The sequence below is a fragment of the Helicoverpa armigera genome, chromosome 30 (genome assembly GCF_030705265.1).
Source record: "Helicoverpa armigera isolate CAAS_96S chromosome 30, ASM3070526v1, whole genome shotgun sequence".
Classification (NCBI taxonomy): domain Eukaryota; kingdom Metazoa; phylum Arthropoda; class Insecta; order Lepidoptera; family Noctuidae; genus Helicoverpa; species Helicoverpa armigera.
The window spans coordinates 2,125,258-2,138,728 of NC_087149.1; the positions used below are offsets into that span (position 1 = coordinate 2,125,258).

Here is a 13,471-nt window from a genome sequence, read left to right on the forward strand (position 1 = left end):
AAAATAAAAATAGTTCCCAAGAGAATCATAGATGACGTTGTATATTTATCGGCACGAATTTTGAGCTCTGACCTACATCTGCGCAGAAGTGATTTATTAGCAAAGAACCAATCCCGAGTGACGGCTATGACGCGATGCACTGCGGGCCAATCACCGCTTTAGCCCGCCCCCGCGCCTCACGAATACCACAAAAGGGACCCAATAAATTACTTCTGCGCAGGTGAAGTTCAGCGCTCAAGATTCGTGCCGATGATTATACCTACTACGTGACAGCCTTTTCGAGGTTAAAAAAAAATCATTGGGCCGAGCTCTTTAAATAGTTTGGTTCAAGAAAGTCAGAGGAAAAATTGTTTTCAAAACCTCTCGAGTCATTCGGATAATAATCGGAGTAATCGGACTGACTTCTTTTCTCTTTTTTTTAACACGCTTATATTAGCTTCACTTGTAACTATGTATGTAAGAAAATCTTGGAATCTTAATTTGACCCACTTCCCGGTCTTCGAATAGGATGAAAGGACAATGGGTGTTCGCACCACTACGGGATGTTAAAATAAGTGGACTGTATATAGTTGATAGGCGCGGTTTATTGCCGTTCTAATTACAATAATCAAAGATCTCGCGGACAAACAATTGATATATTATGAGCGAATGTCGACCGTCGTCGGTGGTGTCCGTGAGCGCAAGACTGGTCTATGCCCCTCTCGCCCGGCGCCCCCCTCGATGCACCGCTCGCCGCTGCGCCGCTCGCCACGATGACTCAGAAGCGAGTAGGCGGCCGCTAGCGCCCTTTGCCGAAGATATGTTGGGTTTGATTCCCAACATGCTCCCCGGGTTGAAGGAACTTCAAAGTTCTGGAAGGGGACAAATGTTATTGAAGGCCCTCCTGATAGTGCCTCTTTTTGTTAGGACCTCTGCGACTCTGGAAATCCCGTCGCTACCAGGGTACACTTTGGTCACTCGACCTAGGCTCCAAAGTGAAGGAGGAAGTGCTCTGTCCTTTATTAAAACAAGGGAGCCTAACTTCAGCTCCGCCCTTGACGAGTGCCACTTCACTTTCTGCTGAAGAAGAGCAACGTATTCCAGGGAGAATCGGTCCCAGAAATGTCGACGGATGACTTCAATTCTCTTGAAACGTTCCAGGCGGTTGATCTTCCCAACATCTACATCAGAATCCTGCGAATGAGGTAGAGCATTAAGTGGACGTCCAATTAAAAAGTGGGAAGGTGTAAGTGCGGAAAAGTCAAGAGGATTTGAGGAAAGAGGAGTAAGAGGACGGGAGTTTAAAACAGCTTCTATTTGAGTGAGGCACGTAGCCATTTCCTCATAGGTAAAATGAGTGGTATGCAACAACCTTTTTAAATGGTGTTTCACCGATCGAACAGCTGCCTCAGCTAAGCCGTTGAAGTGGGGACTATATGCAGGAATGAATTTAAATTCAATTCCCTCAAGAGCCAATTGACCTTCAAGGTTAGATCTGGCAAGAACCTTTGAAAGTTCATTAGACGTTCCGACAAAGTTTGTGCCATTATCTGACGTGATACTACGTGGTTTTCCACGACGTGATACGAAGCGATTGAGAGCGGCTATATAAGCTTCACTAGATAGAGCCGTGACGAGCTCGATGTGACAGGCTTTAGTGGCATTGCAGACAAAGATTGCCAAAAATGATTTAATTAGTTTGCAACCTCTGCCCTTCCTGTCCGCTATCATCACTGGTCCTGCGTAGTCAACGCTGGAATGTAAGAACGGATATAATAACTCAGTGCGTGACGATGGTAATTGCCCCATGATGGGTTGAGCACATTGCGCCTTGTACCTACAACACCGTACACATTTTGCCACAATGTTCTTAGCAAGGTTTCTACCGCCCAAAGGCCAATAACTTTGTCTTATATTGGATAATAAGAGCTGGGGACCAGCATGTAAATATTTTAAATGATGATAATTAAAAATTAGTTTCGTAAGATGATGCTTGCTACATAACAGAATGGGGTGTTTAGTATCGAAACTATATGGAGAATTATCCAGCCTACCACCAACGCGTATGAGGTTGTTTGAATCTAAATAGGGAGACAGGGAAATAAGTCTATTCTTACTTGGTAATAACTTTTTAGCTTTGAGAATAGCATATTCTTCTGGAAACATTTCCAACTGAGCTTTGTGCAATATTAAGTATACCGAATTTTTAAGTTCAGTGACAGAAAATTGACCGGTTCGTTTGTTGGATTTGTTTCTAAAGTTATGAATAAATCGTTGTAAATATGCTATTGATTTTTGTAAGTGAATAAAATTAGAAGTGTTATTAATTAAATTACAAATAGGATCTACATCAGTACTACAACAGACAACAGAACATGATATCAACTCCGGTAGATCGTGTTTCTCCCTATGATTGGGCATTTTTGGCCACAATAGTTCGTCTCTCGACAAGAAAGTGGGACCAGACCACCACAGCGATGAATTGCTGATGGAATCGGCCTTCAGCCCGCGGGAAACAAGATCCGCCGGATTGTCTTTCGACGGTACGTAGCGCCACGAGTGACCCTCGGTACTCTCCTGAATTTCGTGAACACGGTTGCGAACGAAATGCTTGAGTTGCAATGGTGACGTTGTTAGCCACCCTAAAACAATCGTAGAGTCGCACCAATAATGACATTTTTCAACATGGAGAGTTAAGGAAGATAATACTTTAGTGCACAACCTTGCAGCCAATAATGCTCCGCAAAGCTCGAGCCTAGGTATCGTCATGGGCTTTATAGGCGCTACCTTACATTTAGATGTAACAAGTTTTACATTTACTAACCCTGAACGCTGCACGGACCTTATGTATAGACAAGCGCCGTATGCACTCTCTGACGCATCTGAGAAAACATGAACCTCGTACCGTTCACAGTTATCACTGAAAACCCAACGAGGAATTTTCAGTTGATTCAAACAAGGTAAGGTGTCAGCAAACGTAAGCCATGAGTCCATTATCTCTTTTGAGACTTCATCGTCCCAGTGATATTTATTAACCCACAATTTTTGCATGAGAATTTTTGCTTCTATCACGCATGGGGAAACAAGACCTAAAGGGTCAAAAATTTGGCTTATGACAGAAAGAATGTGCCTTTTTGTAATAGTTTTGACTGGATTTTTTATATTTATTGAAAACGACAAGGTGTCTGATTCACAAATCCAATTGAGACCTAAGGTTTTACAGGTGCCAGCTGTATTAGGATCTGAAAGGTCTAAAATTTGATCTGAATTGTTAACCGAAGAGGGAGAGATATTATCTAAAATGGTTTGATTATTTGATTTAAATTTTCTTAAGTTGAATTTTGCAGATTTTAATACTGAAATGACTCCCTTGCACATATTTATGGTGTCATTTATAGAGCCTGAGCCTCCTAAATAATCGTCAACGTAAAAATCTCTCTGAATCGACTGTTTGACGTGGTCATCAAGAGCATTAGCTGCTAGACTTACGAGACACTTAGTAGCCAAGTATGGAGCAGATGCCGTGCCATAAGTCACTGTATTAAGTGTATAAGTTCTAAGAGGTTCGTTGGGAATGAAGCGAAAAATGATTTGTTGTAAATGCCGTTGGGAAGGATTGAGCTCAATGGCTCTATACATTTTCTCTACATCGCCCGTAACGACATATTTATGTTGGCGAAAACGTACTAAGACCGAATACAAATCTTCTTGTACAGTTGGTCCGATCATTTGGATGTCATTTAAAGACAAACCTGTAGAAGTGGTGGCCGATGCATCAAATACTGTACGAAGCTTGGTTGTGGAGCTCTCCTCACGAACTACGCCATGATGAGGTAAGAAAAAATTTACATTTCCACAACAGTTAAATGGAGAATCTTTGTTTTCAGTCATATGACCTAAACGTTCATATTCACGCATGAAGTCCATGTACCTATCTTTAAATACCGGGTCTCTTTGAAATTTACGCTCTAAAGACAAGAACCGACACTTCGCCTTTTGATAAGAATCGCCTAAGACTGAAGGATCTTTCTTCAGCGGCATAACAACGACGAAGCGTCCATCGTCCTTTCGAAAGGTGTTTTTGATGAAACTTTGTTCACATGCCTGCTCCTCGGGAGACAAGGAGTGCTTGGTTGCTACGGAATCTAATTCCCAGAAACGAGATAAGTCTGGATCGGCTTCTTCACTTAAAAAATTACAAACAAGATGAGAAGTGTGTGACTTATGGCGGGCAACGTACCCTGACACCAGCCAACCCAGTTTGGTTTCATATAATTTGGGTTGATTTTTACCCAAATCTATTGAATTATTACACAAGACGGACCAAAATACATCAGCCCCAAGTAAGATGTCAATTGCTGACGGTATATTAAATGAAGGGTCAGCAAGACTTATCCCCGAAGGGAGGGGGATGTTGTCTATGTTTATAAAAGAAGACGGTAAAACTTTGGTGACATGAGGTAAAATATGACAGTCCACTGGAAGTCTATATTTCTCGTCATAATTGGAAATAATAGTAAGGCTGCAAGATTGTGAACTAAACGAAGTATTATTGTTTATACCTGTCACTGTGGTGCTAGTAGCGCGTCGCGACAAACCCAGCTTACCGCAAAGGAACTCTGACACGAAGTTGGCTGTGCTGCCATTATCGAGCAGTACCCGAGCTGTGTGCACCTCGCCCTTGCTGTCCACCACCCTCACGAGCGCTGTGGATAGTAAAACATTCTGAGGAGTACTACTTTCCAGAACATCTGTTGAGCTAGAGAAACTATCTAACTTGTTAACTGGAATAGACGGCTCAAGAGTTGTTTCTGCCTCATGCATATGAAGCAGCGTGCTATGCTTTTTCTTGCAATATCTGCAAGGAACCAGATTGCATCTTGACTCAATATGTCCTGGTCGTAGACAATTGAGACAGACTTTGGCTTCTTTAGCCTTTTGTCTACGATCTTCAATTGATAATGCTCTAAATACTTCACAATTAAATAAGAAATGGTTCTGATTACACAATGGACAAGTTAACTGATTTTTATTTGAACTGTTATGTTTTTTATTTGTATTATATTGTAAATATGTATTTTGATTGTATTTAGAATTAGTAGATGTAGGTTGATTGTAGTTAGTTTTTATTGTATCTAAAGAATTTCTATTGTGTGTTGTTGTTTTAATTTTACCTTTATTTTCTTGCAATGTTTCCAATAAATCTGCTCTGTTACTAAGAAAAGTTATAAAAATATCTAAAGATGGAGGATTATTTAAGGTGTTTCGATGTTCTTCCCATTCCCTATGTGTAACACTATCTAACTTCTCCGCCATCATATGAATGATAAGCGTGTCCCAATATTGAGTTGGTTGATCCAACGTCGACAACGCACGTAAATTTTTATTAGTTACGTCAATCAGATGACGTATTGCTGAACACGATTCATGTTTTATGTGTTCCACATTAAATAAAGCATGAACATGATTATTTACAAGTAACCTCTTGTTGTCGTATCTACTACACAATAAATTCCAAGCGGCTTCGTAATTTTCTGCCTTAAAATCCAAATTATCAATGACCAATAGTGCACTACCTTTAAGTGAGGCTCGCAGATAATGCAGCTTATTTATATTATCTATGTCCGACCTTAAATGTATTAATGACAAATACGTGTCTCTAAACTCAAGCCAGTGTTGATAGTGACCGTGAAAGATGGGCAACCTAATTTTTGGCAATCTAACGCAATTAGACTTGAATCCACCTGATTGTCCATCCTCGCAACTCGCCACGGATCCATCCTGAAGGTGAGAAGACTGGTGAGGGCGAGCACCGAGTAGTCTCCGCGCCGCCGCCACCAGCTTGTAGTACTGATCCTCGAACTGCTCACGCTCCTCACTCTCATCGTCGGGGTCCTCCGACAACATCTCGATGTCACACTGTAATTTGTCGAAATCATCGTATAAGCTACTAAACTTATTAAACCTTGTTTCTAAGTCTAACAGCTGTAAACTACTAAGTTCTTTGCAACTTTCTAAAGTATGTAGGTAATTACTAAATACGGTTAGCTTAGATTTCATACAGCTACGCCGTCTAACTAATTTAGTAATCTTTTCATCAGACATAGCGATAGAAAAATAAACGTTAGCAAAGTAAAGTTAAAAAAGTATTCGATAAGAACTAATGGCAAATTATTTATTTTAAGCAAGGTAAACGGAAAAAATATGCGTTGCACTAATGACTCGACACCGATAACAATAGACCAGCTGTTGCACGACTAATGACCCTAATAAAATGTTATAGATAAGACATAAGGAATTGCGTTATTTACGATGTGTTTGCGAAGATGATTAAGCTTTATAAGTAGAAGCGGTGAATAACTATGGAAATATATGGCTTTGAAATTGAGAAATCTACTGTATAAAGTAACTTGAATAAAATAGAAAGCACTCACTAAAATATTGCGTTTATAAACATAAAGTAGTGAAAAAAAATAGGAAACAATTGGAACGAACTCACAGAATGTCTAAACCATACACAGGATAAACGATGATCTGCACTTTTCGTTCTTCCTTGCCCTCAACGTGCGATGACGTGCCACGCTCGACGGGTCCAAAGTCCGTCCAACGGTCAGCCAGATTGTCGTTTCTCGAAACGTATGCATGCGGCTGCAATGCGAAAAATCTTCGCCAGGATCTTGATGACTCCTGCAGGAACTGTCGCTGCTGAAGACCGCAGGTGAAAAAGAGCTTCGAGACCGACGTAAAAGGATGATCCCGATTTCTTCAAACTTCGTAACCAGGCCGGCGAATTCCACAAAGGACCATGTTCGCACCACTACGGGATGTTAAAATAAGTGGACTGTATATAGTTGATAGGCGCGGTTTATTGCCGTTCTAATTACAATAATCAAAGATCTCGCGGACAAACAATTGATATATTATGAGCGAATGTCGACCGTCGTCGGTGGTGTCCGTGAGCGCAAGACTGGTCTATGCCCCTCTCGCCCGGCGCCCCCCTCGATGCACCGCTCGCCGCTGCGCCGCTCGCCACGATGACTCAGAAGCGAGTAGGCGGCCGCTAGCGCCCTTTGCCGAAGATATGTTGGGTTTGATTCCCAACAATGGGCGATTCCGGTCCAAATGTCCACCACGAACGAGACCTATATGGCTAGATAGCCCGTTAAATATAGATCATTTTTTGTTATGAAAGTAAAAAAAAATATAATGCCAGAAAAAAGTTATAGCAAAGTCAAATAAAACATTTTATAGATTTTTTCAATTTCATGTTTTCAATTACTTTTCGTGATGTTCGATTTTCGTACTTTCTGTAACTTCTGACAAAATAGAATTGTTCATTATTAGAGAGAAAACACCGCCAGTTACATCCAACTTTCTTAGATCCAGGCACCGCTGAGTATATTCAAGCACTTCAAGCACCTCAATTGGTTATGATTCGTACATCCATCGGGCAAAAAATATGGGCTGTTTATATGCAAATGTGTCTCACTCATCTTAGTTTTAGATAAAGTGCAGAAATAATAGTGGAATAAAATAAAAAATAATAATGATAACATACAAAAACTACTGAAAATTAAGAATACATTTTTGGTTATAACTTTTTTTTGGCATTGTTTTTTTTTTTACTTTCTTAGTAAAAGTTACTCTAAATTAAGTGGACTATTTAAATATATAGGTCTCGTTCGTGGTGGACATTTGGACCAAACTTCATACATTCTTGCCCAATCTCCTTTTGCACACGCTCTGAGTTCTGATGACAATACATGTGTTTTTAGGTTTTTTTTAACATTATTAATTTTTTTATTCCCTATTTAATTTTTTTTAACTGTTGATGACAAAGTACGTTTCGTTATACGACTTCGAAATGTTATATCTCTTGCACATGGTGATTAGTGCTCAATCCTTCTCCGTGTGAGAGGAGGCCGCAGCCCAGCAGTGGGACGATTAAAAGGCTGATGATGATGATGATAACTTACAGAAAGCAACTTACAAGTATAAAATCAGTGTAAGCCGCTAAGGAGAAAAAGTCTATTTACTAGCCTTGGAGTAAGGAAAGAAGAGAGAACGGAGATACCATAATGCAGGTAGGTCAAGCGCCTTCTTCTAGGTCGGCATGCCCAAAACAATCAGTTATGAGTGAACTAACGAGGCGTTCTAGTGTTTTGCCTCTGTTTAGAAGACTTTCACAAAGCAGCCCGGAGTCTGGAAGTTGGTGATTGATACACCCGTGCATCGGAGAGCACGTAAATGTCGGTCCTGCTTGTGATCTCTCTCCGGTGGTGTCGGATTGTCGTCCCATCGCGCTATGAGAGTGAAGGAATACTGAGTGCAATGTGCATGCACTATAATATGTCCTGCGCAGCTGGCTGATCTACTTACATGAGAACAGCCGCCGTGGCCGATAATCGGCTAGGAGGACATCATCATCAGTTCTTGTGGACATCTGTCAATGATTTTTGGTATTACAAAAAATGTGCGGGTTCTATAGAAGGCGTGTAAAGGCGCGTACGCACGTACGAACACGAACATAGCGAACACAAACACCAGACCCGAACATTTGGTTCGTACGTATAGCCGCGTACGCACGTACGAACAAATTTGTTGCGCTACATGATATGCAACAACTTGGTTCGCACGTGCGTACCACTATCGAACATCGAACACTCTGTTCGTCAAACATGTTCGCGGCGATCCTTGTAGTGTGTTCTGTATGGACGGTGTTCGAAGCGCTTTAATAACTTCACAATCGACCACTTCCAACGGCGCCGTCATGGCTACTAAGATAGAGTTCACGACTGTTGTTCGCGAACTCGACTCAAACTATGTTTGCGTTCGTGTTCGAATATGCCGTCCATACGTACGAACCAAATGTTCGGGTCTGGTGTTTGTGTTCGCTATGTTCGTGTTCGTACGTGCGTACGCGCCTTATGGACGGCATATTCGAACACGAACGCAAACATAGTTCGAGTCGAGTACGCGAACAACAGTCGTGAACTCTATCTTAGTAGCCATGACGGCGCCGTTGGAAGTGGTCGATTGTGAAGTTATTAAAGCGCTTCGAACACCGTCCATACAGAACACACTACAAGGATCGCCGCGAACATGTTTGACGAACAGAGTGTTCGATGTTCGATAGTGGTACGCACGTGCGAACCAAGTTGTTGCATATCATGTAACGCAACAAATTTGTTCGTACGTGCGTACGCGGCTTAAGGTTGGAGCTAGTAACGTTCCTCGTCCCTCGAACACCCGCATGTTGTCGCGCTACTTTCTTAGGAGATTTTGCGTTATGACATCTCCGCTAGTCATTTTGTTCTCCATGGTATAATCATCGGCACGAATCTTGAGCTCTGACCTACATCTGCGCAGAAGTAATTTATTAGCAAGAACCAATCCCGAGTGACGGCTATGACGCGATGCACTGCGGGCCAATCACCGCTTTAGCCCGCCCCCGCGCCTCACGAATACCACAAAAGGGACCCAATAAATTACTTCTGCGCAGGTGAAGGTCAGAGCTCAAGATTCGTGCCGATAACTATATTGCCTTTATTTAATTCTAGATATAATTCAGATATTCTATATATTTAAAGTTTACACTGCGATCCTTTTCTAGGTATGTTTATGTAAGGCGATGGGTGCGGGTACAACGGTCTTCTGCATTTGAAGTCCACTAGATCGACTATTTTTGTTGGCTGTAACAAAGAAATAATAATTTTTAGTTAAACAATCATTAGATATTACGTAAAATAAGTATTGAACATGAACATGGACGGATATAGTGGAAGGAGACGACCAAAGAAACGATGGATGGATTGTGTGAAAGTAGATATGGTAAGAAAGAATGTTACTTGTGAGATGACGGCAGATAGAAGAGTATGGAAGGAGAAAACATTCTGCGCCGACCACAGATAAAATTGGCATAAACGCTGGAGGATGATGATATGATATAATTTACTAATTGTTTCCCGCGGTTTCACCGGTATTTTTTTTATTAATATTGTGTGTATTTGTAAACCATTCTGTGTAAATTAAGGGTCAGATAGGGAGTCGCTCCGCGTTGGTAAAAGGGTAGGTAGATGATACTCTATACTATACCAATATTAAATAATAAATAATAATGTCGGGACACCTTTTCACACACGGTTGGTTAGCCCCATGGTAAGTTATTAATTAACTTTTGTTATGGGTGCTAACACAACTGATAAACTACATATAGCTACATATATACATATTTATAAATACATATTGTAACACCCAGAACACGGCTAACAAGCATGCTCATCACACAAATGTCGACCGAACCGGGAATCGAACCCGGGACCTCAGGTCCGGCAGTTCGGCATGGTGACCATTACGCCATAGAAGTCGTCAAATATTATAAAGGGGGAAAAAATTTCTTTCACTGCACGCTTCCCGAGTAACATAGGCTAGAATATATCCCGGTAGTAGTTACTAGTAGTACGCGGGTGAAACCGCAAATAAACAAACACTCTCACCTTAGGATAGCATCGGTCACACTCGTCTTCATCCCCTCCCTCCTCCTTCTCCTTTTCCTCCTTTTCCTCTTTCGGCTCAGGACTATGTCCCGCCCCTCCTTCGGCCGTCGATATGATATACACCGACAGTTTCTGTCGCTCCGGAGAGTCCATGGCTATGTGTTTCTAGAACCGGAAAGAAATATTAGATAATTAAGAAATAATAAAAATTCGCACAGACCTTAAATTTGGGGTTACCATTATAAATAAAATATCTAAAGTCTGAATACATTCGATGTCAAAGGTCAAGGTCAAATTAAAATTTCAGCTGTCTTACTATCACGGTTAATGAGACAGACTGTGATAGACGGACATAGAGAAAAGTTTGAAATAGAGTCCTGTTTTAGCCTCAAGGACATCCTACGGACCCCTATAAATATCTTCTAGTATTTTTTTTTGTATAATTATGTCGTGGTGGCCTATTGAGTAAAGAAGCAACCACTCGAGTATGAAGGTGTGAGTTCGATTCCAGGTCAGGCAAGAACCAATGCAACTTTTCAAAGTTTGTATGTACTTTCTAAGTATATCTTAGACACCAGCAAGATAAAAAGGTGAAGGAAAACATCTTGAGGAAACCTGGACTATAAAGTCTGAAATCAGCAACCCGCATTGATCAAGCGTGGTGATTAATGCTCAATCCTTCTCCGTGTGAGAGGAGGCCGCAGCCCAGCAGTGGGACGATAAAAACACATCGTGTGCATTAGTTTTTAAGAATGTTTGTTATATATTTATAGTATGTTTAAGTTGTTTATAGATATAGTATTGTATATATTTATTGATATGGTGATTTTTATGTATTACTTTATAAGTATTGTAATCTATCTATATAAATAAAAATGAATTGTTGTTCGTTAGTCTGATTAAAACTCGAGAACGGCTGGGCCGATAGAGCTGATTTTGGTTTTAAAATGTTTGTAGAGGTCCAGGGAAGGTTTAAGTTCGCGGGATCAGCTAGTGTACGATATATGTGTATTTGTATTTTTATGGGCCCTAGTTGCCTGAAATAAAGGAATAAATAAAAAAATAAAAAGGCTGTAACAGTTCACTCACCTTATAAAACTCAATAAGTTCCTCCTTAGTGATGGTATTCAGCTCTTCGACTTCTACCCTCGGCCTGTCAAAGTTGTACACCTGCAAGACAATATCCTGACTACACGAGTATACTTGTAACGTTATATTCTAAACATGTTATAGTATACCGGCTACATTGTTACTGGCTGCAGTGTTACCGGCTACATTGTTACCGGCTACATTGTTACCGGCTGCAGTGTTACCGGCTACAGTGTTACCGGCTGCAGTGTTACCGCCTACATTGTTACCGGCTACAGTGTTACCGGCTACAGTGTTACCGGCTACAGTATGAACAACTTATATTTCAGTAGCAACTTAAGTAAAGGTAAACGATCTTGATATGACTCCAAATTACGATATATATTCTATAGTTATCGGCACGAATCTTGAGCTCTGACCTTCACCTGCGCAGAAGTAATTTATTGGGTCCCTTTTGTGGTATTCGTGAGGTGCGGGGGCGGGCTAAAGCGGTGATTGGCCCGCAGTGCATCGCGTCATAGCCGTCACTCGGGATTGGTTCTTGCTAATAAATCACTTCTGCGCAGATGTAGGTGAGAGCTCAAGATTCGTGCCGATAACTATACGTATTATTATCAATTATGTTAACTACGTAAATTATATTAGACGTTTAGTGCGCTGCCTTCTCTCTCCTACTATTCTTATAAGCTGTGCCCGATAGGGTCCATAATTGTGACTAAATTATCTTTACAGGATGTCGTTCACAATCACATTAAATCCTATCGCATATACTTTATGATATTCTATGGCGAATTGTAAAAAATATAACCTAATCCATTCAGTGGTTTAACCACAGAGATAAAGTTAGGAGTATGGAATGTTTTGACCAGTTGACAGCTGTCAGTTTTCAAGGGAGAATTTCAGTTGTTTGTAATGACTGACTTTTATATGGTGTTCTAATTTTCGCACATTTTTACTCTATTTACTTTGTTTGAAAAATGCATTTTTTTATTTTTATTTTTTCTTTGTGTTAATCGACATATATTCACCAGTATATTAACGTATTCTGTTTAATGTGATTAGGTATTACACACCCGATATAATTGTGTAAAAAGTCCTACGAAGATTGTTTACCTTTGGTTAAAAGTCCACTCAAATGTAGTATCTGAAATACTATGTAAAATCACGGAAAAAGCAAAAATGATCAGAGATACCATAAGATAGGTAGGTCAAGCACCTTCTTAGCAAATTCGACGAAGTAACGAGGCGTTCGTGTTCCTACGGACATCTATCGATGATTTTTGGTTTCAACCAAAATTCCGATGAAGGTATCAGGGCGGAGACAGTAATATTCCTCGCCCCTTAAACACTCGCATTTTGGTGATGCTAATTTCTTAGATTTTACCTTGTAACATCTCCACTCATCATTTTGTTATCTATTCCTCTTTCTAATCCCTACTAATATTATAAATGCGAAAGTAACTCTGTCTGTCTGTTACGCTTTCACGTCTAAACCACTGAACTGATGTTAATAAAATTTGGTACAGAGATAGAGTTCACCTTGAAAAAGAACATAGGATAGTTTTTATCCTGGACTTTTGAAGAATTCTCTTGGAAACGCGCTATAACCGAACTCTACGCGGGCGAAGCCGCGAGTGGAAGCTAGTTTTAAACATAGTGGATAATGGTTTGGCAGCTGGTCGGCTATCAGGTTGCCCGGGTAACTGGGTTGACGAGGTCAGATAGGCAGTCGCTCCATCTAAAACTCTAGGTACTAAAGAATGACTACTAAACTAAAAACTCGCCTGAAACAGAATTTAAGCTTATAATTAAGACTTTAGGTAAATTAACCTGTAAAGAAATCTGAATATTATTATAAACCTTATACCAATGACTATAAAGTCTAACAGCCAGTTTCTTCATCAAAA

The 13,471-nt window shown here is 40.5% G+C and overlaps 2 protein-coding genes and 1 long non-coding RNA gene across 7 annotated transcripts in view; 1 reads left to right on the forward strand and 2 right to left on the reverse strand.

The window, feature by feature from the left end:
- The window catches only part of LOC135119142 (uncharacterized), a 102,042-nt gene that overhangs the window by 87,923 nt on the left and 648 nt on the right, over positions 1-13,471 (forward strand). The window lies entirely within an intron of this gene.
- On the reverse strand, positions 567-6,742 carry LOC126057021 (uncharacterized). The gene is made up of 3 exons (XM_064042849.1): positions 6,479-6,742; positions 5,724-5,898; positions 567-1,173 (listed from the first exon to the last, which is right to left on the reverse strand). The coding sequence occupies exons 2-3, from the start codon at positions 5,862-5,864 to the stop codon at positions 844-846; spliced, it is 471 nt and encodes a 156-aa protein (XP_063898919.1). The 5' UTR covers positions 5,865-5,898; positions 6,479-6,742; the 3' UTR covers positions 567-843.
- LOC110375755 (insulin-degrading enzyme) overlaps positions 567-13,471 on the reverse strand; it is a 30,567-nt gene continuing 17,662 nt past the window's right edge. Inside the window, exons 25-29 of one of the 5 annotated variants that reach the window (XR_010277996.1) lie at positions 11,565-11,645; positions 10,476-10,640; positions 9,575-9,671; positions 4,587-7,121; positions 567-851 (exon numbers count right to left, since the gene is read on the reverse strand). Coding sequence is in view for 4 of the 5 variants with exons in the window: in XM_064042843.1 (XP_063898913.1) it covers positions 8,406-8,422; positions 9,575-9,671; positions 10,476-10,640; positions 11,565-11,645 (360 nt within the window). In the remaining variant the exon portion in view is untranslated. The other 4 variants (XM_064042843.1, XM_064042844.1, XM_064042845.1 and 1 more) reach the window with 4 other exon arrangements.

Excerpts from the sequence above, each read along its gene's own strand:
- LOC126057021 (XM_064042849.1), bottom strand. The coding sequence starts at position 5,864 with ATGAGAGTGAGGAGCGTGAGCAGTTCGAGGATCAGTACTACAAGCTGG. Across the intron at positions 1,174-5,723 it reads TTGCGAGGATGGACAATCAG|GATTCTGATGTAGATGTTGG; the intron begins GTGGATTCAAGT and ends CCTCATTCGCAG.